Below are 26,055 nucleotides of genomic sequence, written 5' to 3'. Positions count from 1 at the left end.
TCTCCCCTTCTGTCCCTTTTTACCACGGGGCAATGTGGTTTCCATCCTCCTGGCTGACTCTAAATTCCTTGGAGACAGAAGAGGCCGTGTGTGCATCGCTGTGCTGTGCCCGATGCGGGTGACAGACCCGAGTCCCCCATGATTCCACGACGAACCCCACGCACATGAGGGTGTGACGATCACAGGTCCTTATCTCCTCACTCTTCCTCTGGGGACCGAGGAGCCAGCCCTTAAGGGGACAGACTTTCAGATGGCAAAACCCCGCCCCACTCCCATTCCAGAGTGGGATTTCAGACTCTGTCCCACAAGCCCTCTGTCCCAGAATCCCAAGCAGGCTCCGCACTGTCAGCGCAGAGCTCGACCTGGGGCTCGAACTCACGAACTGTGAGATCAATCAGGAGTCCGATGCTTAGCCGACTGAGTCACCCAGGCGCCCCCATCAGTCACTAAGTTTTGAACACAAACCTCCAGTGTATGTATATTTATTTTTTATAAGTTATGTATACGTACACGTCATGTGATAAAACACACACTCAACCAGAAATTGTGAAGGGAGACAGCAAGAAATACAGTCATCCTGTTATCCCCAGGGGATCCACTCCAAGACCCCAAGGGACATCGCGGACAGCTCTGAACCCTGGATACAGTTTTCTCCCATGCATACATACCTATGATAAAGTTTAATTTGATTAACACAATAATAAAGGACAATTATGTCGATATACTGTAATAAAAGCGATGTGACTGTGGTCTCTCTCTCCTGAGTTCCAGAGCCATATGGCTGACATCCTTCTAGACACTTCTAGGTTTTTCATAAAACACCTCAACATGTCTTCTCCCCAAACCTCCCCACACCCTTCACTCCTGGCCCATCAGGAAGCCGGCAGGGGGCCAGGTGCCTTACTGTGGGGGCCAAGGGTCCCTAAATCCAACAGCTCTCCCTCTGAACTCTCCCCGGCATCTTGGCCTGACTGCTGCTGGCTCTGCAGGGACCCCCTTGTTTCTTACCAACTGTCCCCCCCTACCGAAGGCTCACCGGGTCCTTATTACTGCCACACAACTCCCTCAGACTCGGTGATCACCCCACGCCTGTGTTATCTTCAGGACAGAAGATGTTAGCTGTCAGCACGGAGCCCGACGCGGAGCTCGAACTCACAGACTGCGAGATCATGACCTGAGCCAAAGTCGGGCGCTTAACCGACTGAGCCGCCCAGGTGCCCCTCCTCCTGTATTTTGTAACCCGTGTAAATACACGTGTCTGTAAGTGTTCCTATTTGTAGCTATCGTGTTTATGGCAAACTGAACGTGACCTCATACCAGTTTCTCCAACGCTCATTTATGACCACGTGGATCATCCTGGACCTCTTATCTGGGCTTATCTGTAACCTCCCACCATCTGCCATCCATCTACTTAATTGTTTAATCGCAGTTGTATATGAAGAGTGGTCTCTCGCTGCATTTTACCCGTGAGTTTATTTGTCCTCAAGATCGACACTCATTCCCAAGCACTTAAAAATAACCGCGGAGATAATACAAGCCAGCGGCTGATCGAAGCACCACACGCCTGTTATTTCAATCCCATAGCCACGTGAGACATTTGCTCTTAGCTCCATTTAATGGAAGAGGAAGGTGAGGTACAGAAAAGCTGAGTAAGTACCCACGTTGCACCATTACTAAGCGGCAGGACCAAGGATGTGAGGTCCAGCCTCCCCCAGGCTAGAGGTTCCTTGATTCACACATCCGGCTGCACTGCCTCAGTGCCGAGAAAATCCATTTCCTGCACCTCTTTCCACGCTTCGGGTCCCCGCACAGGGACACAGGGTGGTCCAACCACAGCAGCGAACTGTTTACTTCTCCTCTAAGTTATTTAGCTCATCACCTGAGGGATCCCCATTCCACCCCCACAACAAAAGCTGCTCCCGTCCCAGCCACCCCCAGCCGGCCCCGGGTCTGCCTCCCTAACTCCCTGGAGCAGGGAGCAGATCTCACATCCTACAGGTGGCCTCACCATCTCAGTTCCTGCTTCTCCCCTTCCAGCAAATACTGTCTGGGGGCCTCCTGGACGCCAGGCCGGGTCCAGGCAGTGGGATTCCGGGATAAGCAAAAGCGGCCAAACTCGTGCTCTCAAGGGGCTGACGCTCCAGCAAGATTGAACTGTTCAAAGGAGCAGGGACCCCCTCACCTCCCCACACCCACACCCCTCCCGCTGCCTTCTTCCACCTGCTCACAGGAAAGAAGCATGTCTTGGTAAAAGGATCATATGTGTTTTATTGAGCATTCAGAGGCAATGCCATTCACTGACCTTCAGCAATAGAATCCGGAATTAACAAGCTCCGACTCCATTGAAGTCTCCATAGGGACCTGCTCCATAGGGACTGGTGTTTCTGGAGACGGATCGGGCAAAAGGAAGAATTCCCCTGAACGCAGGCCTCCGGTCCCCAGAAGACCCATGGATTTCAGAAGAGGTGTTTCTCTGGCCAGATGTGATTCTTTCCATCCCGCCACCACACTAATGAATTTTGTCGTGAGAGCCGGCGTTATCAGGACCTGACGGCTAGCCCAGCGCGGCGAGGGGCGCCTGCTCCCCGTGACTCGGGGTTGGCGGCGGTCATCTGGAGACAGACGGCACAGCCCCGGTGCATTCCACCCTGGACGGCGCCTAGTCCCGCACGTTCACGGCTATTGGGCAGGACAAAAGCCCGGGAGGGAAGCCGGCGCAGACCCGCTCAGCGGGCTCCTTCCCTCGAGTTACTGCCCCCGAGTAGAGGGTGGAAATTCCTCCAGTTCCTCTTTTTCCTGGTGCGCCTCTGACACCTTATTCATCTTGGTGAAAATCTGATTGATCTCTATGAAGGTCTTGGCCTTGGTCTCGGGGACCACCAGGAAGGTGTAGATGGTCGTGAGAAGACAGATCACGCCGAAAATGACGAAGCTGTAGGCTCCGAGGCCCACCTGTGGGAAGGGCCAGTGGGGCTCACCTTCTCCAGAAGCTTCTCCCTTAACCGCGTGAGGATTTTGTGCAGGGGGCAGGGGGGAGGCGGGGCGGCTGGCACTCACTTGGACGAACGGGAAGATCAAGCCCACCGTGAAGTTGGAGAGCCAGTGCACGCTGCCCCCCACCATGAAGGCGGCCGGCCGGGAGGACTGCAGGAAGGTCTCCGTGATGAGCACCGCGGGGACGGGGCCTTGGGGGGCAGAGGGGGAAGGAGGAGGAGCTGTCTCCTCTGGAAGCAGGCAAGCCCGCCAAGGGTCCCGGAGGCCCTGCCGTGCGCGGGGCGCCCGAGGCATCCAGCCCGAGGAGCGGGGTGTCTCCGGGACTCCTGGGCTGGCGGAGAAGCAGCGCGAGAAGGCCAACAGCAAGAATGTGGCACCGCAGGTGACATCCTGTGATGTCCCTAAAAGGGGCCCGGGACCACCGCAAGGCTCTCTACGCCAATCGCACGGGGTAGCCTGTTTCAACCCACACGGCGAAGGCCGCTTTAGCGCGGTCACTCTAATAACCCTCTGAGCAAACCCCTGCGCGACAGGAAGGCAGGGGGAGAGGCCATTCTGGGGCTGCATGAGGCCTCCAAGGAGCCTCTCCAGGGGACCCAAGCCAGAAGTTTCTGGTTCAGGAAAGGAGGAGACAAAACCAGGGAGAGCCAGCTCTAGGGAACATACTGGGCCCAAGGGCGTGTCCCACGACGTAGGCGATGATGCAGGCGATGCTGACGTAAGGCATCCAGGATATTGTGTCCTGTGGGGAGAGGACATTGGATCACACCTGGCAGGGCAGAGACGACCTGGGTGGGGCATCTTGGTCCCCAGGAGCTGTGGCCGGGCCGGGCAAGGAGGGCACCTGGCTCCCCAGCAGGCCGTGCCACCCGGATGCCTCTGGGAAATCGGCCGGAAGTGGGCAGCGGGCTACTTAAAATCTTTTTTTTTTTAACATTTATTCATTTTTGAGAGAGAGAGAGACAGAGAGAGGCAGAGCATGAGCGGGGTAGGAGCAGAGAGAAAGAGACAGACACAGACTCCGAAGCAGGCTCCAGGCTCCGAGCTGTCAGCACAGAGCCTGACGCGGGGCTCGAACCCATAGACCGCGAGATCACGACCTGAGCCGAAGTCGGACACCCAACCGACTGAGCCACCCAGGCACCCCGGCAGTGGGCTACTTAGACGTGGAGGCTCCCAGGGGGCCCCAGGGGGCAGATGGTCCCCAGGCGTCTGATTCATCGTAGTTGCAAAAAAATCATGTTGGTCACTTTCCTTACCATGCGAGAGAGGGCTCAGCGGACGGACTGGGCGCTCCAGCCGCCACCACACCGCCCCCTCCTCACCTGCAAGGCCAGGGCTGCCGTCAGCACGAAACAGGCCGTGAAGCAGATGGAGAAACCCAGAAGGAGCAGGAACCTTCGCCCCAAGAGCTCCACCACGAACACCTGCAGGGGAGGGGGCGGAGGGCAAGCAGGGAGGCTCAGCAGCCCCGCTAGACAGGAGGCCGCACCCCTGCTAGAGCCGCCTGCGCAGGAAGTCCTCCGCCCGTCTCCCAAACCCCCCTTCCGAAGGGGCAGCTGTGTGCCCACCTGCCCGTGTGTCTGCCCCCCAGCAGGGCACAGGTGGGACCACACATGGGACAGATTGGGGAAGAGCCACCTCATACGGCGGAAGCTGCCAGAGTGGAGGGCAGGGGGTCTCCATCTTGGGGGCGGGCACAGGCTGCCCCCCCCCTTCCAAGAGACAGGCTGTCATCTGACAAGTGGCCCGGAGATGAGGAGACCAAGAGGCACGTCACCACCTCAGATCTGGCTCTTTCCTCAGCTAGGACCCCCCCCCCCCAACACACACACACTCGAGATGCCCTCGTCCTTGGTGGCTGTCGGGGACTCACGGCACAGATGGTCATCAGCACGTTGACGGCCCCGGTGCCCACTGTCACGTACTGGACGTCATTCTCCTTCACCCCCGCGCTCAGGTAGATCTGGTCCGCGTAGTAGTAGATCTGGAAGGCACCCCCAGAGGCTGGCGGGGTGCTCGGGGCCCCCTGTGATGACGACAGCGCCCCGCCCAGCCCCGCGCCCCGGCCCCCGTACCGCGTTCACCCCCGACAGCTGCTGGCCGCCCATGAGGACGATGACGGAGATGACCTGCCACCGCAGGGACCTCGTGCGGAACAGCTTCAGCACGGAGACGAAGCCCACGGCCCTCTCGGCCTCGTCCTCCTGCCGGATCTCCTCCATCTCGGGGCCCACGTCGTCCCAACCACGCAGCCTCTTCAGCGCTAAGGGTGGGGAGCAGGGGGCGGGCTCAGGGGACCCCAACTGCCCGGAGCAGGGACGCCGCGGCCTCCGCCCCCTGCGCGGTGGAGCCTTACCGGTTTGGGCAGCTACCTCGTCCTTCTTCTGAATCAGCAGGTACCGGGGGCTCTCGGGGAAAAAGGGTAATAGTAGGAGCTGGAGAGCCGCGGGGACCCCGGTCACCCCGAGGAGGATCGGCCAGCCTGCAAGGAGGCCGGTGCCCAGGTGAGAGCTGCCTTCGCCCCTCCCCAGCCCCTCCCGCCCCGGAGCCCGGCCGGCCACCCTGTCCCCTGACTCGACACAGAGCTGACGACACCCCACACCGTCCCGTGCTCTGACACAGCGCCCTGAATATGCAGGGCCACCAGGACGCCTGGTCCGGCAGGGTCGGAGCAGCACTGGTCACAGACACGGAAGCCGCAAGCAAGGCCACGTCCACAGAAGCCACGGCGTAGCCATACGATAGAAGTCTGTACAAACCACGGCGGGAGCCCATCCCCGAAACTCAGCGTCCGATGCAACGATCTACGCAATGGGGTCCAACTGGATGAAGTCCAGGAGCGGAAAATTAACTCTATCTTTGCAAAAGGTGGTAAAAACAACAACAACAAAAAAGCCATGGGGGCGGGGGCGGTGCAAGGATGCGATGATGGTAAATGTCAGCACGGCGGCCCCCTGTGGGGGTGGGAAGGCCAGAGCTGAGGGCCGCAGCAGGCCTCCCCCTTCCCCTGCGGACTCTTAACCCAGTGTAATACAGGCGTGGACTCCGACCTAAGGCGATGGTCCCGTCACCCCCAGGGGGTCTCACTCCTGATGTGGGAGAGGAATAAACAAAGAACAGCCTCCTGTGTAGACATGCACGTGCCAGGAGTTGAGCTGGAGAATAAGGCCAGGCCCCGCCCTCCACACTGTGTCCAGAGGAAGGACACCGACGACAAAATGGTCTCCATAAAGGATGGAGGGACAAATGCAATCCACACATTTGCGGTTCCCCGAACGTGGCAGGGAGATTCCACAGGTGTGCCCCGTCTGCCCACGCCTGGAAGGCTGGTCCTACTCCCTCCGTCGGGCCCGCTCTGAGGCCCCCCTCGCTGGGCACACCAGAGAGCACTTCACCGACACCGGGGCTCTGAGGCTGCCCTGGGTCCTGCGGGTGTATAGGTGACATCACTGGGAGACAGGAACTTAGCCCTTGCCCTGGTCCCCGCTCCTTACGAGGGTGATTGGAAGGAAGACAGTGGTCATTTCATGTGGAGCCCGGCCCAAGCCACCTGGATTTGTGTCCTAATGAGACCTTGGACCTGGTGTCCAACCTCTCTATGCCTCAGGTTCTGCATCTGGAAAATGGGTATAATGATAATACCTGCCTTACAGGACTATTTGGAGGATTAAATGGATTTAATCGAAAGACTTGGTGCCTGGCCCACCATAAGCACTTTGTATGTTTTGGCTGGTGTTACCACTAATGGGGATTGCGAGACCAGAAGGGGGAGGTCATGCAGAAGCAGTGACAGTTACCAGTCACCGTGCACTTATGGTGTGCTGGGCCCGGGCTCCCGAGGAAAGTGGGGAGGCTCCAGAGTCAGGGTCTAGAAGGGGTACCGGCCCTGAGACTCACCATTTTATCCCTAGGGGGCTCCCTCTTTCCTGGTCTACAGAGTAGGACCGGCACAGGACCCCCCCACCCTCCCAACCAGGCAGCAGCGTTGCTGGGAGGCTCGAATGAGGCCTCAAGCACACTGGCGGTGGTCATTACCATGCTCCGGGCCCCTCGCTTGGCCACCACGCAAGCCAAGAGAAAGTCAGACAATGACACTTCCTGCTCACGCTAAACCCCCCTTCTCTGTGTCCTAGGAGGGACTAGAAAATATTAGCCACATGGGCCCTGCCACCTTGTTCGGGGCCTGTTCTGTGCAAATACCACACCAGCACCATGGGGCCAGGGCAGTGAGGCAAGGACACTTGCCTGGACACGACTGGAGAGGAAAGAGCAGCCCACAGAAACGTCCAGGCAGAAAGAGGGCTGTGGTCCAGAGGCGTCTTGAGCTTACCTTCTTCGCTTGCGAGGAGGCTCCGAAGGCCGAAGATCTGAGCCACGAGGATGCCGATGGTGATGAAGAGCTGAGGCACCACCCCGAGGCCTCCCCTCAGGTTTTTAGGGGCCAGCTCTCCCAGGTACATGGGGACAACATTGGAAGACAGACCTGGCAGGATTGAAGTGAAAACACCATCAGGAAACATTAGTCTCACCGGGACAGGCTCTGTCTTCAAACACATTCATTTTTTTTTTTAATGTTTGTTTCTGAGCATGAGCAGGGGAGGGACAGAGAGAGAGAGAAGGAGGCACGGAATCGGAAGCAGGCTCCAGGCTCTGAGCCGTCAGCCCAGAGCCTGACGCGGGGCTCAAACTCACAGACCACGAGATCGTGCCCCGGGCTGAAGTCGGATGCTCAACCGACTGAGCCACCCAGGCGCCCCTCTGCTTAGTGTTTTAAAAGAGGCTCGCTGTTCACCAATTCTTTCCAGTTGTCATAGCAATATCAGCCCTTAGAAGTCTGGTGGGAGGGGTGGGGGGAGACCCCGCAGACCTAGTGCCCACAGGGCTGGGAAGAAGCAGGGGCCCTTGAGGGGCAGGCTCCATGGTCACCACTCAGGGGTCAGGGGGCGGGGGACGCTTCTCAGCGGCAAGTTCTTTTTCACTTGACCAGGGACAAACTTGAAAAGGCAAACCTCAGAAGGTTTGTGAGAGACGGGGTCCCCTTCCTGCCGGTGGGAAGCAATCTCTAACCTGTCTTAAAAGTGGCTCCACTGGTGGGGCGCCTGCGTGGCTCAGTCGGTTAAACATCTGACTTCGGCTCAGGTCACCGTCTCACGGCTCGTGGGTTCGAGCCCCACAGGGGGCTCTGTGTTGACAGCTCGGAGCCTGCGTGGGATTCTCTCTTTCTCCCTCTCTCTCTCTGCCCCTCGCTGGTCCCTCAGGCCCTCTCTCATAAATAAATAAACAAACAAACTCCACCGGGCAACCCCAGCCTCTGGAGTCAGAGAAATCAGCTTTTACATTTGAAATTCCTTCCATGAAAGCAGTTGGTCTTCTGGCCACACACATTGACTAAAAGCCAGTGAACTGTGTCTCAAGTCCTGCTCACGTCTGTTCCTGCGCCCCCCTTCTCGCCACACCCCCTTTGGGGGACCAGCTGCTCCCTTATTTTTTAGGGTGTCTGAGCAGCAGCTGCCGACTCACACACCGCCCAGAATTTCTCGGGAACCGTGTGCAAGAATTCACTGCGAATGGATTATGACTCCGTCGCTTCTCCAAGGGGGATCTGAGGACCTAGGAAACTCCCGACACCTTTTCAGGGGGCCTGTGAGGTCAAAACCATCTTCCAACAATCCTGAGATAGTGCCCTGTATAGTGCCCACACGGTGGAGTGTTCCAGAGGCTCCCCGCCGTGTGAGGTCACGGCCAGCAGAACACAGAAGCAGGTCTGAGAAGCCAGCCGTCTTCTATGAGGCGGGACCTTAAAGAGCTTTGCAAACCCGTGAAGCAATGCCACCCTTCTCGCTGAAACTCTTTGTTTCAGAATATACGCCTATTTTCCCAGAGACGTGTGACGGGCTTATTGTTGCCGTTCAGATGAATTAAACGAACATTTCTTGGCTGCAATTTGTAAATGGTAGATATTGGCCAATACGACCCACACGAGCAAAAGCTCTTCGGGGCCCTCAATAATTTTAAGAGTGTAAAAAGGTCCTGAGGCAGCAACTCTTTCTGCCCATGGGTCCTGTCCCTGTGCTATAATAAAAACACCTAAGAGAAAGAGAGGGAGGGGGAGGGAAAGAGAGAAAGAAAAAAGAAAGAAAGAAAGAAGAAAGAAAGAAGAGATAGAAAGAAAAGAAAAGAAAGAAAAGAAAAGAAAAGAAAAGAAAAGAAAAGAAAAGAAGATCCCGAGGCCAAAAAGTTTGAGAACCACGGACTTAGAAGTAATGCTTGTTTAAGAGTAAAGGTTGGGGTTTTGGTGATTTGTTAACTATTGGAGCCTAATATCTCCCTGTGGGAACCAACTCTGGAGTGCTGGACGGTCAAGAGAAAAGTGCCTGCCTGCACCTGTCCACTGCCGGTGACTTCCAGGAATCGTTTGTTTTTTCTTTCTTTCCTTTTTTTAAATGTATTTATTTTGAGAGCGTGAGAGAGAGGGAATCCCAGGCAGCCTCTGCTGACAGTGCAGACCCTGACGCTAGGGCTCAGACTCACGAACCGTGAGATCATGACCACGATCGTGAGCCGAAGAGGTAGACGCTGAACAACTGAGCCAGCCGGGCGCCCCGGAATCGTCTATTCTTTATTAGCGGAGCCCCGCTGCAGGGGGAGGCGGGAGGCGGGAGCAGGGCCAGACCAAGGCGGCAGAGACCCGTCAGGGAAAGCAGTAGGGCGACGCTTGCCATGGGGCCCATCATTCCCTCCGGGACATGACCTCTTCTCTCTTCAGGGAGGCTGATTTCCTCTTTTGTCCCCCAGCCTTGCAATTCCTTGCCATCTCCCCCGACACCGGGCTCCTCGCCCTCTCCCCCACCGCCCAGGAGGGCCAGCTGAGGGGTTTGCGGACATCAGGCCAAATCATCCGCTCACCCCATCCCCGTGTTTGGAAGCAGAAAACGAGAGTTGGTTGCCAATGCCAGGGCCGGGTGCGGGGTTGCTTGACGAGGCGCCCAGGATGCAGCCCTTTGGGGGCGCCCACCCTGGAGGTGCACGGCCCCGAGGGCGGGCGTCCCGCTTGCCCCCTCCAGCCCTGGGAAACACAGTCTACAAAAGAATGCCACGTCGGGGGAAGGCCACGGGCGTGGCTTTAACCACATCTTTTCGGTCGGAAGGAATCACGGGGGAGTTTTCTACCACCACCAGAGTGCGGCCCGGGGGGCCATAGCTCCGGAGGGTTTGCAAAGCAGCTCCGGGGGTTACGAGACCAGAGACCTCAGGCGAGTGAGTGTTACCCTCTTCAGCAGGTGGCCCCTGGAGGAATAGGTGAAAAGAACCCCTAAAAATCCTTCTGCAAACTTCACGTTCCCCCTAGAAGGTGACAGGTTGCTATCATTAGCTCTTCTTGGGCGGAGGGATTCGTACATTAGATTGTTTCTCATGCGTTTTTGACCACGACCCACGGTAAAAATGGGGAGACACGTTTAACGTTGCAACCTGGTTCTCACCCACGTATACGGATAAGTCACCGAAACAAGTTTCAGAAGACCACCCTTACCCCTACTGCACACGACACAGTCTACACTCTGCCTAGAAAAAGAAAATGCTCGGGCACCTGGGTGGCTCCGTCCGTCAAGCATCTGACCCATGGTTTCGGCTCAGGTCATGATCTCACGGTTCGTGAGTTCGAGCCCCGCTTCGGGCAGGAGCCCCTCCCCCTCCCCCAAATAAATACACTTAAAAAGAGAAAAAGAAAAGGAAAAAGCTGCTCACTAATCAGAGGCACCACCCACTCACTGGCCTCACCTATAGCTTGGAAAACACAGAGATAAGGAAAGGAAAGGAAAGGAAGTGCCCTTGCGAACAGGACTCCGGATTTCTGTCTTTCACAGAACAGCTCTCTTTGCAGGAAGCATCACAGCGAAGCTCGGTCCCTTGACTGCATCTGAGAAGCGTCGGGACAGAGGAATAGCTCGTGTCTATGTGCTTCAGCGGTTCCAGAACGATCCAGACCCCGGCGTCTGCCCCCGCCTCCCCCTCCTCCTCGATTATCCTGAATGACAGAGGCGTCGCAAGTAGCACCATTTACCTGCACATATTCCCACCAAAAGTCTGGACAAAATGATCATCTCGAAAGACCCGGCGACCTTGCTGCACCCCATTAAGACGGCGGGCACTATGGAAAAGATGTTGTTGAAGAGCAAGGTCCCTTTCCTGCCGAGGACGAAATCTCAGTTAGTTTGGGTTAAGGGTTCAGCTGTTGTCTTCGCAGATGTTCGCCAAGGGTCTGCCCGGCTACAGCAGCGGCCTTTGCTGCTGTTTGACGCTGTGATGGAGACCGATGGAGGTCAAGTGCACAGCCTGCGGCGGGAACATTCTCTGTGGGAGCCAACGGCAATGACCACAGTGCAGAGCACGTCAGCGGTGGGGAGCAGAGTACGAGGGCCGCCTGCTACGATACCCTGACGGGTTCCGGAAACCATACGCTCGCATGATTTTAGTGTAATCCTGCAGCCCAGATCAGGGAATGACATTAAAAGGATCGCATAGGGGCGCCTGGGTGGCGCAGTCGGTTAAGCGTCCGACTTCAGCCAGGTCACGATCTCATGGTCCATGAGTTCGAGCCCCGCGTCGGGCTCTGGGCTGATGGCTCAGAGCCTGGAGCCTGTTTCCGATTCTGTGTCTCCCTCTCTCTCTGCCCCTCGCCCGTTCATGCTGTCTCTCTCTGTCCCAAAAATAAATAAACGTTGAAAAAAAAAAAATTTAAAAAAAAAAGGATCGCATAGGCCAAGCCCACTTAGACCACATAGAGGGAGAAGTCCTAAACGAAATAGTAGCAGATCGAATTCAACAGCATATGTGCGAATCTTTCAATGTTAAAAGGCCACACCAGATAAAACGCCAGGTCTCCCTGGGAAACACAGAATTGTAACATTATTTTTAGGACTACAGAAGGCTATCCGTGGGACTCCAGGTAGGGAAGGCCGTCTTCAGGCGCCAAAGCCAAGAACCGTAACCGAGAGTTAAATCTGCCCACTCGAACGTTTAAACATCTCGTGTGAAAAAGATGCTATGGATATGATTAAAAATAAAGCAACAGATTAAGATACTTGCCTGAAATAACAGTTACTCGGGACATGCAGGGGGGGTGAAATTTCCTCCCAGCTGTGTAATCCTGTTTCAGCATCTCTCTGTGCCTTGTTTTCTCATTTTGAAAAAGGAGATGATGGGGCTTTTGTAGGGATTAGGGGAATTAATAACCCTAAAGTCAACCCATCAGTCAACTATTAGTTGCTACGGTTATTTCAGGAACAGATTCTTCAGAAAACCACATTCATCACATTCTTTTTTTTTTTTTTAATGTTTATTTTTTAGAGAGATAGAGTGTGAGCAGGGGAGGGGCAGAGAGAGAGGGAGACACAGAATCCGAAGCAGGCTCCAGGCTCCGAGCTGTCAGCCCAGAGCCCGACGCGGGGCTCGAACTCATGAACCAAGAGGTCACGACCTGAGCCCAAGTCAGATGCTCAACTGACTGAGCCCCCCAGGCGCCCCAAAAACTTATCACATTCCAAAGCAGAAAGCTGGACAAGTGACTGTCCGTTGCCTCCGTGGAGCAAAACGGTAAGTCCTTCACTCGGAGGAGACTTGTCCTGCAGATCTGTGACCTCATTTGATGTCCTGGTCCCCGGGGCCCCTAGGGAGAACTGTTGAGTTCAACACCAACCTTCCAGGAAGGCCTTAGGATCTTAGATTCCCAAACCAGAGGTTGTATGTTGCTAGTTTCAGACTCTTTTTGAAAAATACTGGAGAAGGCACTGGGTTCGGGCCTTGATTCTCAACCTAGCAAGATCTTACCCGGCCGGCGAGAAGAGGTCTTACCCGGCCGGCGTCTGTGTGCTCATCTGCCCAGGGACAGGGCTGGTGGGGAGGAGCTCTTTAATACTGTTCATAACAAGGCCTCTCTTTCATGCCCATGGAATTTACACAAGGGGGTGTGATGTCTTAAGGACCTTTTTTGGAATCAACTATGGAACGAGAATCTCTAATGTTTCTGGAACTGGGGGCAAAGATACAAGCTCAGCCCTTGACATCCAGAACACTCACGGTGAGAGGTGTCCTGGGTCTACAGGATTTCACAGTCGAGCGCCTCACATTAATCTCAGCCATTTCAGGGTTTTACAGGCATTTAATTTGGACCCAATTTTGCCTATTACTTGATCCCGAGGTGAAAGAACAGAGTAGTGAGTTTGTGTTAGTTTGGGAGGCAGGGCTTAAGAACACTGATGATCTACATCAGGATTGACACGTTGGCCATATTATCTGGTGTTTGACTCTTTTAAAGGCAAATAAAAAAGGCGGGGGAGGATGCCTGGGTGGCTCAGTCGGTAAGCGTCTGACTCTTGGTTTTGGCTCAGGTCACGATCTCACGATCTGTGAGTTCGAGCCCCGCGTCCGTGCTGACAGCACGGAGCCTGCTTGGGATTCTCTGTCTCCCTCTCTCTCTCTCTGCCCCTCCTCCGCCCCCACTCACGTACACCCTCTCTTTCAAGGTAAATAAACTTTAAAAAATCTTTAAAAAAATAAAATAAAGGCAAAAACAAAAAACAAACGAAGAGGGCAGAACTTGGTTTTGGTTTCTGGTAAGGAAAAGGCCCGTAGGGCAAGAGAACAGAGAGAGGGAGTTCGGACCTCCCAAGCACTTCCTGGTCTTTCTGGGTCTGCCCCGGGATTCTGACACCCATCGCTCCCACTTGTCGCCCCGAGACCCTGCTGCGTCCCCAGGTCAACATCTGGTCTTCTTAAGACCATATGAGACATCAGCAATCATCACAGCGGTTAGTACCTAACTTTACAAACGGACGATTTCAGCTTGAGGCCTGCGTTTTAAACCGATGGGGTCTGGGAGCTACAGGAGTTGGAAACGCACCTTTTCTTACCTGCCAAAGTTATTCACCAGGGGGCCGACCATGAGGGACCCGACGAAGCCTCCGAAGGGAAACATGGACACCGAAACAGACCACAGCAACGTCAAGGCAAACTCGTCCATGTAGCCATTGTTCCGCTCATAGTAGGTCTTGTTGTAAAACGTTTTCATGAACTGCAGCACAAAGCAGAGCAGAGCGCCCGTGTACCTGGACCCGGCTTTGCAGACGGAAGCGCCTACGCGGTCAGGCCGCCGGCTGGATGACCGGGGCCCAAGACGCCAACACCAGTCGGGGGAAGAAAGGGAGTAGGGACCAAGCAATCAGCAGGGGCGCCCGCGGGGAGGGCTGTCCGGGCCTCCGGTGTGCACGCGGCCCGGGATGTTGTGAACTCCGGTCCTTCGGTCCTTTGCATGACCCCTGACCCTCCAGACTCGTCTGGGGAGCACGAGGCCGCAGAAGACCAGAGCCCCCAGCCGCACCCCCGAGGCCAACCCCGGGGCACCCAGCCAGGCCTGGCGCTCCATGAGAAGCCGAGGCCGGGGCCGGGTTCATCCCCAAGGCCCTGGGCCGTGCGTCCCTGTTACCTGAAGACCCACTGTGTGCACCAGTGTGCACTCACTGCCACCTTGGTGGCTGCTCCAAAACCCCCTCCCGTTTACAGGGGGTGGGGGCGTGTCTCATGCACCCCAACGACCTACCTGGGCAGGGGAGTTAATGGCGGCCACGTTGTACCCATACTGGAAGGATGACCCAAAGGCAGCAATCAGCGTGGCCAGGCCAAGCACAAGCGTCAGCCTCTGCGGGAGGAGAGACCCTGACTTAGGTCACAGAAAGCAGCTGCGGTTCATGAGAACCCCTACTTTACCCTGAAGTCTTCTAGAAGCACGGGAGAGAATCCGAAGATCCTTAGTCTTTCGAGTGTGCCCTATGCCTACCCTCTACCATCTAACCTGGCAGAAAAGCTTCCCTCCGGGTTCCTGGGAGGCTCAGTTGGTTAAGGGTCTGACTTCGGCTCAGGCTCATGTGAGTTCGGGCCCCGCGTCGGGCTCTGCGCTGACGGTGCGGGGCCTGCTTGGGATTCTCGCTCTCTCTGCCCCTCCCCTGCCAGTGCTTTCTCTCTCTCTCTCTCAAAATAAATAAATAACCTTAAAAAAAAAAGATTCCCTCAACCCCAACACTTAAGGCCAGGTAATTCCTTGCCCTGGGGGGCTGTCCTATATGCACTGGAGGGCCATCCCTCCCCTGCCTGCGACAACCCAGAGTTCTCCAGGCACTATACATGTCCCACTGATTGGCCGGAAGGGGGTGGGGGGATGAGAATCACTAGGTCAGAAAGACCCGGAAGGGTCCTTTCCTCCAACACTGTAATGTCCGAATTGTTTCCGTAACATTCCTGACGTGTGGCTGTATTTGCTGACCGTAGCAAATGCACTCAGTACTGCCTTGAACACAAAGTCCCCTAAAAATCGGGGAGGAGAGAATGGGAAAAAAATTTTTTTTAATGTTTATTTACTTTTGAAAGAGAGAGAGAGAGAGAGAGAGAGACAAAGGGATGAGTGGGGGAGGGGCGGAGAGAGAGAGACCTAGAATCTGAAAGAGGCTCCAGGCTGTCAGCACAGAGTCCGACACGGGGCTTGAACTCATGAACCGAGAGATCATGACCTGAGCCGAATTCGGACGCTTACCCGACTGAGCCACCCGGGTGCCCCAGAACGGGAAAGTTTTCATCGTTTATTTAGGGCCTCTGATTAACTTCCTTTAGCCTTTGGACTTTTGCCGTGACAGATGAAAGGCAGGGTGAGAAAATATATATATATTTTTAAGTTTATTTATTTATTTTGAGAGAGACAGAGGGAGAGAGAGAGAGAATCCCAAGCAGGCTCTGCCAGCACAGAGCCCGACGTGGGGTTCGAGGTCACAAAAGGGTGAGACCGTGACCTGAGCTGAAATCGACAGCTGACGCTTAACCGACTGAGCCACCCAGGCGCCCGGGGAAAACATTTAAATACAGATTTCTGGGGCCTCTCACACACGTGCCTGCTGTGCTAACATCCCCTTTTCACCCACGAGGAAACTGAGTCCGCACAGAAGGCAATCTTTTCGACGACCAGAGGAAGGTCGTTAGCAAAGTCACGGAAAGCCGGAGAAAAATCGAAGTGAAAAAAGCTTTTCTCTTGGAATCTACAGGTTTCATCTCGCATGTGTCCACTGCCACTTTCTAGCTTCGTTGCTACAGTCTTCAGTTTCCTCATCTTCCAAAGGAGGGTCATAACTCTCCCTCAGAGCCGTCGCAAGGTGTAATTACGAGAGCGATTAGCCGTGGAGGTGAATCCACTGACCGGGGCCTGGATGGGGCTCTCGGAGGCGGCCGCTGAAGCACCTTCACGCACGTATTCCCACGGAGGCCCAGTCCAGGGGACACGTGCCCTCCCCCCCACCGGCGGGGCAGGGCCTCAGGTCTTCCTCTGGGTGCCCCCACCCCCGCCTAATCCAAAGAGGGTACCAGCTCTGCAGAGGGGTAAGGGAGGACCAGGGCAGGCAGAGAGCCGGTGGCCATTCCTGCCTTGTTGTGGTGCTCTGGGGAGCCCGAGCTGGTTAGCCCTCTGCACAGCAGGAGCCCCCAATAAATGAAACCTCACCCCCCCCCCCCAAAGGGATTGACGAATGGCTAATTCAGGAGCGCCTGGGTGGCTCAGTCCGTTAAGCACCTGACTCGATTTTGGCTCAGGCCGGGGTCTCAGCGACTGTGGGATTGAGGTCTGACAGCGCGGAGCCTGTGTGGGATTCTCTCTCTCTCCCTCTCTCTCTTCCCCCTCCCCTGCTCACTCACGCTCTCTTATAAACATTTTAAAAGACGGTTAATTCAGCAGAAAGTTTCTGGTAAGCCAGGTATGAGCCTTGGGCTCTGGTTTCCAGTCTCCCTTAGTCCCCACCATCCCCCGGAGCCGGCGTGGGGCGCAGGTGACAAAAGTGGGGGCGATGGCACCCAGGAGAGAAAGCGGGTTCCAGGGCTTCTGCTGCGCTGTCCTGTGATTTCTAAAGGCAAGGGGTGCACAAGTAGGCACATCCACGCGCACACCCCCCCACCGGAGACGCACTCACTTCAACGTGTGGAGCATCCAGACAGGGTTCTAAGTGCTGGGGATACGGTGGAGAACAAAACAAAGACCACTCCCCTATGACTGTTCTATTGTTTGATTTTGTGGCAGGGAGGGAGGAAGGGAGGAAGGAAGGAAGAAGAGAAAGAAAGAAAGCGAGGGAGGGAGGGAGGAAGAAGAGAAAGAAAGGGAGGGAGGGAGGGAGGAGGAGAGAAGGAAGGAGAAAATTGATAAACAGTTTTCCTCTTTAATTCTCTTCCAGGTAAACGATTAACTAGAAACACAACAGGCTTCCCTCATTCTGCCAAGTGCAACTCTCGGCCACTTCCCACCTCGATGGGTCCTACGGTCTGGAGTCCTTGGCCAAGCGCTGCTGGGGGGCTGGCTGGTGCCCCAGAATGGGGGATGCTGGCAGGCACCGTGGACAGTCCGCGGCCTGACTGCCTCCGTGGGGTCCCAGTGAACGTGACCAGGAGGAACGCGGGTCGCAGATAGAATCTCTAAGCACAGAGCCTACCGTTTAACATCTAAGGTCCATCTTCCTCCTCGAGTTCAAGACGCGGCCACATTCTACAGACCCGTACGGGTCAGGGGCTCCCCTCTGCGGAAACAGCAAAGCCATTCCGGGAGGTTCTCACTGACCTTGCCGGTCCGAATGCCTTCGTTCATTAAACAAAGTGGTTGACAGCTGACCATAGTCCAGGTGCCACGCCAGTGTGGTGAGCAGATCAGCTGCCCTCCAACACCAGGGTCCAATGCGGAAGGCAGACGTTTAAAAAAATACATAATAGGGGCGCCCGGGTGGCTCAGTGGGTTGAGTGCCCGACTCTCGATTTAGGCTCAGGCCATGATCCCACAGTTGTGGGATCGAGCCTCGCGTCGGGCTCTGTGCTGACGTGCAGTCTGCTTAAGATTCTCTCTCCCTCTGCCCCTCTCTGCTCTCACTCTCTCTAAAATAAAAAAAATTGGGGCGCCTGGGTGACTCAGTTGGTAAAGCGTCCGACTTCGGCTCAGGTCATGATCTCATGGTTCGTGAGGTCGAGCCCTGCATAGGGCTCTGTGCTGATGGCTCAGAGCCCGGAGCCTGCTTCGGATTCTGTGTCTCCCTCTCTCTCTGCCCCTCCCCCACTAGCGCACACGCATGCGCTCTCTCTCCCTTTCTCTCTCAAAGATAAATAAACATTAAAAAAAAGTTAAAATAAAAAAAAATTTTTTTTTCAACGTTTATTTATTTTTGGGACAGAGAGAGACAGAGCATGAACGGGGGAGGGGCAGAGAGAGAGGGAGACACAGAATCGGAAACAGGCTCCAGGCTCTGAGCCATCAGCCCAGAGCCTGACGTGGGGCTTGAACTCCCAGACCGCGAGATCGTGACCTGGCTGAAGTCGGCCGCTTAACCGACTGTGCCACCCAGGAGCCCCCAAAAATTTTTTAAATAAATAAAATAAACTGGGGTGCCCGAGTGGCTCATTTGGTTAAGTGTCTGACTCTTTTTAAAAATAATTTTTAATCTTTCTTTATTTTTGAGAGAGAGAGAGAGCATGAGTGGGGAAGGGGCAGAGAGAGGGAGCCACAGAATCCGAAGCAGGCTCCAGGCTCTGAGCTGTCAGCACAGAGCCCGACGTGGGGCTTGAACTCATGAACTGCAAGATCATGACCTGAGCCAAAGTCGGACGCTCAACTGACTGAGCCACCCGGGCGTCCCACGTGTCTAACACTTAGTTTCAGCACAGGTCATGGTCTCACGGTCATGGGATTGAGCCCCACAGGGGGCTTTGCACGAGTGGGTGCAGAACCTGGTTGGGATGCTCTTTCTGTCTCCCTTTCTCCACCCCTGCCCCACTAGCATGCATTCTCTCTCTCTCTCTCTGTCTCTCTCTCTCAAAAATAAACAAATAAACTTTTCTAAAAAGGAAAAAATAAAAATACGAAAGTACATAATAATTGAATAATTTAAACGAACTGTAACTTTACCATACTAAGTCTAACTGTAGCGAGCTCTACAAAGAAAAAAAACACAGCGCCCCCTCCCTCGTCTCAGCAAAGGGACTATATTTAAAAAGGCGTGGAAAAGAAAGCCAGGGTTTAAGCTTTCTTTCTTCTTCTTTTTTACTTTCCAGGAGGGAGGGGAAAAAAAAAAAAAAAAAGACTTAGCACTGGGTTAGATTAGGGCATGAGGGAGAGCAAAGGATTCCAGGTCCCCCAGCAGCCTGTAAAAATGATGCATGGCCCGGTGGCCTTCAGACATGAGCCGGGGGGGTTGGGGGGGGGGGTCTCCTCAGAGGCCAAGGGGAGCCATGACACAGCTCTGCTTTCTGGAGAAATCCCACATTCCTCATGCCCATAGTGAGCTGGCTTCCTGTTCCATAATGCTGAGTACTTTTTTGAGACTTAGTAAAATAGCCACCTTCAAGGCCGGTCCTCCCGGGGCACAGTGTCATTCAAGGCCACTGATAAAGGGAGCCCTGCCCAAACGGGGTCCCTTGGGGATTTTCTTCCAAGATCCATTCAGTAATCTCTGTCAGAACGCAAGCATCTCCAGAAAAGTTAGCTCCTGTGAATTATTAACTCTTTGAGCCCCTTTCTCACACTCCTGATCCCAAAGTTCAAACAGAAAGTGGGGGGCTTCGGTGGTGAGGGGACAGAGGAGAGGTGCCTTGTCCTGTGGCTGTGGTGGTTTAGAGCACAGTGGGGGCAGCCCGAGAGCCTGGGATCATCAGGTCCTGTGCTCCTGCGGCTGGCCGTGTGGCCTCGGGCCGGTCACTGAACTTCTGTGTCTCAGCTCCTTCACCTATAAAATGGGGACAATGATCCTCCCTCCCTCATAGGACTGAGGTGAAGAATGAAGGAGTTCTAAGAAAATGAGTTCTAAGAAAACCACTTGGAGCCTCGCCCGGCTTGTGGAAAGTGCTACCCACAGGTTTGCTATCATTATTACGAACAGTGATAGAACCAGAGGGAAGTTACTATGATGCTAGATGTGTTGTTGATGGAGCCACACGCCCACAAGGATGTGTTTACAGGGCGCCTGGGAAGTTCAGTCAGTTAGGTGTCTGACTGGAGATCGGCTCGGGTCATGGTCTCATGGATGGTGAGTTCGAGCCCAACATTGGGCTCTGTGCCTTACAGCATGGAGCTTGCTTGGGATTCTCTCCCTCTGTCTCTCTCTCTCTCTGTCTCTCTCAGCCCCTCTCCCACATGCGCTTGCTCTGTCTCTCTCAAAAATAGATAAATAAACTTCGGGCACTTGGGTGGCTCAGTCAGTTAAGCTTCCGACTTCAGCTCAGGTCACGATCTCACGGTTCGTGAGTTCGAGCCCCGCGTCGGGCTCTCTGCTGTCTGCATGGAGCCTGCTTTGGATCCTCTCTCTCTCTCTCTTTTTTTTTTAACGTTTATTTATTTTTGAGACAGAGAGAGACACAGCATGAGCGGGGGAGGGGCAGAGAGAGAGGGAGACACAGAATCGGAAGCAGGCTCCAGGCTCCGAGCCATCAGCCCAGAGCCCGACGCGGGGCTCGAACTCACGGACCGCGAGATCGTGACCTGGCTGAAGTCGGACGCTTAACCGACTGCGCCACCCAGGCACCCCAACATTTCTAAAATTTTTTTTTTCAACGTTTATTTATTTTTGGGACAGAGAGAGACAGAGCATGAACGGGGGAGGGGCAGAGAGAGAGGGAGACACAGAATCGGAAACAGGCTCCAGGCTCTGAGCCATCAGCCCAGAGCCCGACGCGGGGCTCGAACCCACGGACCGCGAGATCGTGACCTGGCTGAAGTCGGACGCTCAACCGACTGAGCCACCCAGGCGCCCCTCTCTATCAAAAATAACATTAAAAATATTTTTAAACTATTAAAATAAATTAAATAAATAAACTTAAAAAAAAAAAAAGGACACGTTTTTCGTTTCTAAAACACTTGGCATATTTTTTTTCCTAATCTATTTGTCCCCCCTCCAGGCCAAGAGTACTTTTTCTGCGCAGAAAGTCTTTGATGCACATTGGTCAGATTCTGGTTTTTTCTCTTTACATATGAGGAACCCAAAGGCCACTGAGGTCATGGTCACGCAGCCAATGGGGGGGGGAGGGTACAGAAAGCTGTACCCCACCCCCCACCCCCCACAGGGCCAGCTTTCTGCAGGCTCCTGAATCCCCCTTGGACTTCACTTAAAGATCTGCGGGTTCTTGCAAGCAGCCATCAGGATTCTCAGGAAACCCAGCACGCGTCCTGGCTTTTGTCCAAAGGGGCAGGTCTGCCCTCAGGCAGCCGGGAAGGGGACACTTTCATCCCCCCTGGCACTGGAGGGGCTTCCTTCCTCCCAGGGGGCAGGTGGCTATACTCAGCCCAGACCTTTTGCGTGTGACCTCTTTAACCATTTCCTTTCAAGATGGATTGCTGCTTTTCAGAGCCCACGATGCAGGGGCATTTCTGTTTTTCTGCAGCCTCACGTGGGGGGACCGCCAGGCAGTGCACCTCTCTTTGCGGAGAGGGCACAGATCACACCAGGGTCTCTCCTGACTCCCAAGCCCCTCCGGCCGTGTTCCCTCATAGCCCCTTTCCTATAAAATAGAGGGGCACCGCTCCTGAGAGGTCTAACACTTTCTTAGTTGTCGCGAGAGTCCACCAAGGTCCATGCGAAGGCGCTCAGTAACCTCGAAAGCTCTATCTCTCACGGGACAAGAGCACTCCTGGCTTCTAACGAGTGGAGACCAGGGATGCTGCTGAAAATCCTGCCTTACGCAGGCCCGTCCCCCGTAGCACAGAATCATCCGGCGTCAAATGTCATTAGTGCCCTGCTCGAAAGGCTGATCGAAAGCAATAACATTTATGGGGGAATCACTATGGGCCGGGTAATTTACATGCATTACCCCATCTCACTGTTCCCACAGCCCTATGAGGTGGTTATTATCCCCATTTCGCAGATGAGAACACTGAGGCACGGAACACCAAGTTCCCACAGCTAGAATAGGATGGAACAGGAATGAAACCATCTCCCAAACACGCTCGGAACCCACAAGCCTCAGGGCGCGCTCCTGACCCGCCTGTGGACACGGTCTTCCGTCCAGGATGGATTAAATAATAACTTGCACAAATATGTGCCTCTGCCTCCATAAATACAAGCAAATGCTGCTGTGATGAATAAGACACAAATCCTTTCAAAGCATTCATAATACATTCCTATTATCTTTCTGTCGTTATGCATTTTCATCAATCGAGGGAGTGGGGCAGTACGGGGGGGTGGGGGAGGGGGACGAGGTCCAGAAAAATCTGTCTCTGAAACAAGGGAATCTCCACTGCAGATTTGAATTCGATTCGGGTCTTGCACAGTCTTTTCCTAGCCCACCTTCTTCCTTGCTGAAAAGCCCAGTGAAAACCTTCTGCAGCCCAAATCAAAAGAAATCCAAAAACAGGGCCGCCTGGGTGGCTCAGTCGGTCAAGCCTCTGACCAGCTCAGGTCACGATCTCGCAGTTCTCGGGTTCGAGCCTCGCGTGGGGCTCTGTGCTGACAGCTCGGAGCCTGGAGCCTGCTTCGGATTCAGTGTTTCCCTCTCTCTCTGCCCCTCCCCTGCTCGCGCGCTGTCTCAAAAATAAATAAACGTTAAAAAAAAAAAAAAAGCCACAAACCATGTACAAGGGCTTTTGCTGCTGGTTTCAGAATCCCTTCACCTCCAACTTTTAAGGGTAAGGCAGTTGGGACAAATTAACTCTTTGCGTCCCTTCCATTTGGTGACGGGGCTTTTCAAGGCTGTTCCAGCAGAACAATCCCCAATCTCTAAACTGCAATGTCTCTAAATCTGGCCGCTAGTCCCTGTGCAAGTGAACTCTGAGGGGCAGGTTCCCTCCAATGGTCCACCCCCGCTACCCCTCCAGCAACGCTGAGCCGACTGTTCTAAGCTCCTTCCCCGGGAGGCCCGCTTACCCCTTCCTTCTTGGCCGGAACCTGCTCCATCCTGCTCCTGAAAGTGAGGCTTGCCATTTCCTTCCTATCCGCCAGACTAACAAGTGCTCTGAATGGAGACAGAAACATTCTGGCTGTACTTTGGCCGCCAAGTCACAGCCAATAGCCTGTTTTTTTTTTACAGCCAGCCCGACACGGACTAACCCTTTCAGGAGTCCCGACGGACGTGCGTCTTCTTCCCCCTTCTTTCTAAATTCAACGTCTGGGGTTTAGCTCAGCAAGAGGGTGCCCCCCCCCCCCCCCGACGGCAGGCACAGCCTTCCCGACGGCGGTACTTCCTCACTGCACAAGTCTCCACCAGGAGGCTCGTGATGCGAGGCCGGCGGGGTTATTTCTGTCACAAGCACGCGGAAAGCCACCGGCCCCACGCCACTCTCGGTCCCGCGAGGGCAAGAGATCGGGTCACAGGAGGTTTCTCAGAAGCGGTCCCTGAAAGGAGGCCTGGCGCAAATCTCTCCGAGAGAGTCAGCTCCCCCTCGAATACCCAGGCCACGCGGGCTCGGAGAGTTTCGGTTCCTTTGTAAGGAACCGAGTGTGTATGATGCGAAGGGTGTATAATCATTACCGCTCTAAAGGTGGTAGATAGTCCGGATGCCTTTATCTACAGGGCAGGGAAAGTGAGTCACAGCTGCTGCTGTGGGCCCTCCATGCATGACCGAGGCCGCGGCCAGACCCCGTGCTCAGCACGGGTGCAGCTTCCGTGGAGCGCACCAGGACAAGGGGCCAAGATCCGGAGCTGAGTCCCACGTGGCCCGCAGGCTTTCATGTTTGCAAGATATATTCCCCGTTTTATCTGCTGTGGGACAAATGCAGTGAATTCGGCCATTCCTTCCCCTGGTGCAGAAATCAAGGCAACCCGGAGGCCTCTGTGTGTTGGGCACTGTTCCTGCATCAGTAGCAAACTTGGGAATTGTGACCAGGGCTCCTGCATGCAGGAGACTGTGGCGGGGGGGAGGGGGTGACTGGAGGGGCCTCCGTGTGTGTGGGTTGGGGGGGGTCCCTAAGCCCCCCTCACAAGGGAGGATTGGCCATTTCTTCCCCACAATTTCACGTCCTGTCCTTTCTTTCCGGATCATAGCCACGGTTTCCAAAGAAGGTTTGGCAAGACCAGAGGTTTCCAGTCATTTCAAAGAGTTTCGGAAAATTCTCCAGAGAAAATGCACTTTAGGTGGGGGGAAAGAGGAGGAAGGACGCAAGTTGTGCAAAGAAACGGCCGCAGTTTGCAATCCTGGCTCCCGGTGAGGCTCACCGCCCCTTGCCCTCCTGCGCGCTGAGCCGCGGTGGCACGGAGGTCCCTGCGCGGCTCCTTGACCTGCCCAGGTCGAGCCTGGTTCCTGCGGGTCCCCGGGTTTTGTGGGCACAGCTGGGTGTCACCAACACCCCAGCACGGCCCGCGGAGGGGCGAGTGGTCAGGCTGCCCTCCACCCAGACCCCCCTTGGGCTCGAAGGCTCCAGGCAGGTGCTGTGTCTCTGAGTGGTCCTTCCCCACCCTGGGCCCAGCAGCCTGGGACCTCTGGTGGCCGTCTCATTCCGCACCCCCCCCCCCCCCCGCCCGCCATAGAGGGGCCCTGGGCTCCCAGGATCTGGGCACTCAGACAGGGGACTGGCCCAGGGGTCAGAGGCAGACCCCCCTGCCTCAGGCTGACTTAGGCTGTGTGGCCTGAACTGCCCGCCCTGCAAGTGGTCTTTGTGGTTTTCTGAACTCTGGGTGGGGGTGGGGAGCCTCACTCCCCCTGCCCAGCCCCGGTCTGGGACCAGGAGAGGAACCTGCCACTTGAAGCCTATTTTCGCCATGGGTTTAAAATGACAGTAATGAGCAACACTGATTAATCCATTGTGTATAGGTATTTCCCAGAAAATACGTGTTTTGAAACTACCTCGAAGGACAGCTAAGGAATCACATTTTAAGGGAAAGGGGACAGTTGCAGGGCCATAGTGGGTACTGGTGGGGCCTCTGACTCTCTCCCCCATCGTCCCTAAAGGTTGGTTCATCACAGGGAAATTTATTAGGATTTTATCATTGAGGGACAGAAGGACCCAAAAGCCAATTTTCCTCTTTCTCAAGAAACAATGTGTATATATTATTATTAGGTCTCCTCTGACCTCTCGCGATGCAGAAAGGACTCGTCAAGGATTCGGGCCTCAGATCTCAGTTCCCAAATTATTCTTACTCACATAAAATGTAAATGCTAGCACACAATTTTTTTTATTTATTTTTGAGACAGAGAGAGACAGACCATGAGCAGGGGAGGGGCAGAGAGAGCGGGAGACACAGAATCCGAAGCAGGCTCCGGGCCATCAGCCCAGAGCCCGACGCGGGGCTCGAACTCACGGACGGTGAGATCATGACCTGAGCCGAAGCCGGACGCTCAACCGACTGAGCCACCCAGGCGCCCCGGCCCTGTTATTTTTCTGTACCACATAGAATGTGGGGTTCTTTGGGAACAGGTGTAAGCATCACAGCAGAAACGTCTGCGTGTGCCTCCAGGGGTACAAGAGAGGCCGTCTACAAGGTGCAGCGTGTATGGGGCTTGCTTCCTGGAGGGGCGGGAAGGGACCGGGTCGGGTCCAGGCCAGCTTTAGATAAGGAGTAACTAACAGGTTACTAGCATAGATCCAGCTATCCACGTGTTCTTGGCTTTGCACAGGGCATTCTCGGTGCAGTGAGGGGTGGTGGGAGGGTGGTCCAGTCTGTTCACACAAGACTTCGAGCCCCGGGCCCAGGGGGGCCAACCACCGCCACCCGTCAACGCTGCACCGTGGGTGGGAGGTGGAGGGAGAAAACTTACCCGGATCCAAGTTACCTTTCTCGCTCCTTAAGCCAATTCTGAGTTCTGATGTGGAACCTGTCTCAAGATGCTATCAGGTGTCCCCGGGGCGGGGAGGCTGCCCATCACACTCTGACACGCCTGGTGAATAAACTTGAGACTTTACAAGGTTCCTATGCGTTCTTTCCAAGACAGAATTTGACCTTGCTTATCAGAGCTCACGTGCACAAACGGGTGTGTGCCCCAAGAATCACGGGCAGAAAGGGTGAAAGCCAGGTCCCGAGACTCCTCACGGACCCAAGTGGCTTCTCTTGCGTGTACGTTACCGTAGGTAG

General features: G+C 54.9%; 1 protein-coding gene across 1 annotated transcript; it reads right to left on the bottom strand.

Annotated features, from left to right (window-relative positions):
• Positions 1-2,249: 2,249 nt before the first annotated feature.
• On the bottom strand, positions 2,250-23,070 carry LOC125171612 (solute carrier family 2, facilitated glucose transporter member 5-like). The gene is made up of 12 exons (XM_047868808.1): positions 22,914-23,070; positions 14,594-14,692; positions 13,908-14,068; positions 11,060-11,184; positions 7,328-7,480; positions 5,354-5,479; positions 5,073-5,260; positions 4,871-4,981; positions 4,320-4,421; positions 3,661-3,736; positions 3,058-3,185; positions 2,250-2,952 (listed from the first exon to the last, which is right to left on the bottom strand). Exons 1-12 carry the CDS (start codon positions 23,019-23,021, stop codon positions 2,749-2,751), a joined length of 1,581 nt encoding a protein of 526 aa, XP_047724764.1. The 5' UTR covers positions 23,022-23,070; the 3' UTR covers positions 2,250-2,748.
• Positions 23,071-26,055: the final 2,985 nt, after the last annotated feature.

Source organism: Prionailurus viverrinus, chromosome C1, assembly GCF_022837055.1.
Source record: "Prionailurus viverrinus isolate Anna chromosome C1, UM_Priviv_1.0, whole genome shotgun sequence".
Lineage (NCBI taxonomy): Eukaryota > Metazoa > Chordata > Mammalia > Carnivora > Felidae > Prionailurus > Prionailurus viverrinus.
Note: the sequence above shows the minus strand (reverse complement) of the source record. Positions and strands in the feature narration are given on the sequence as shown.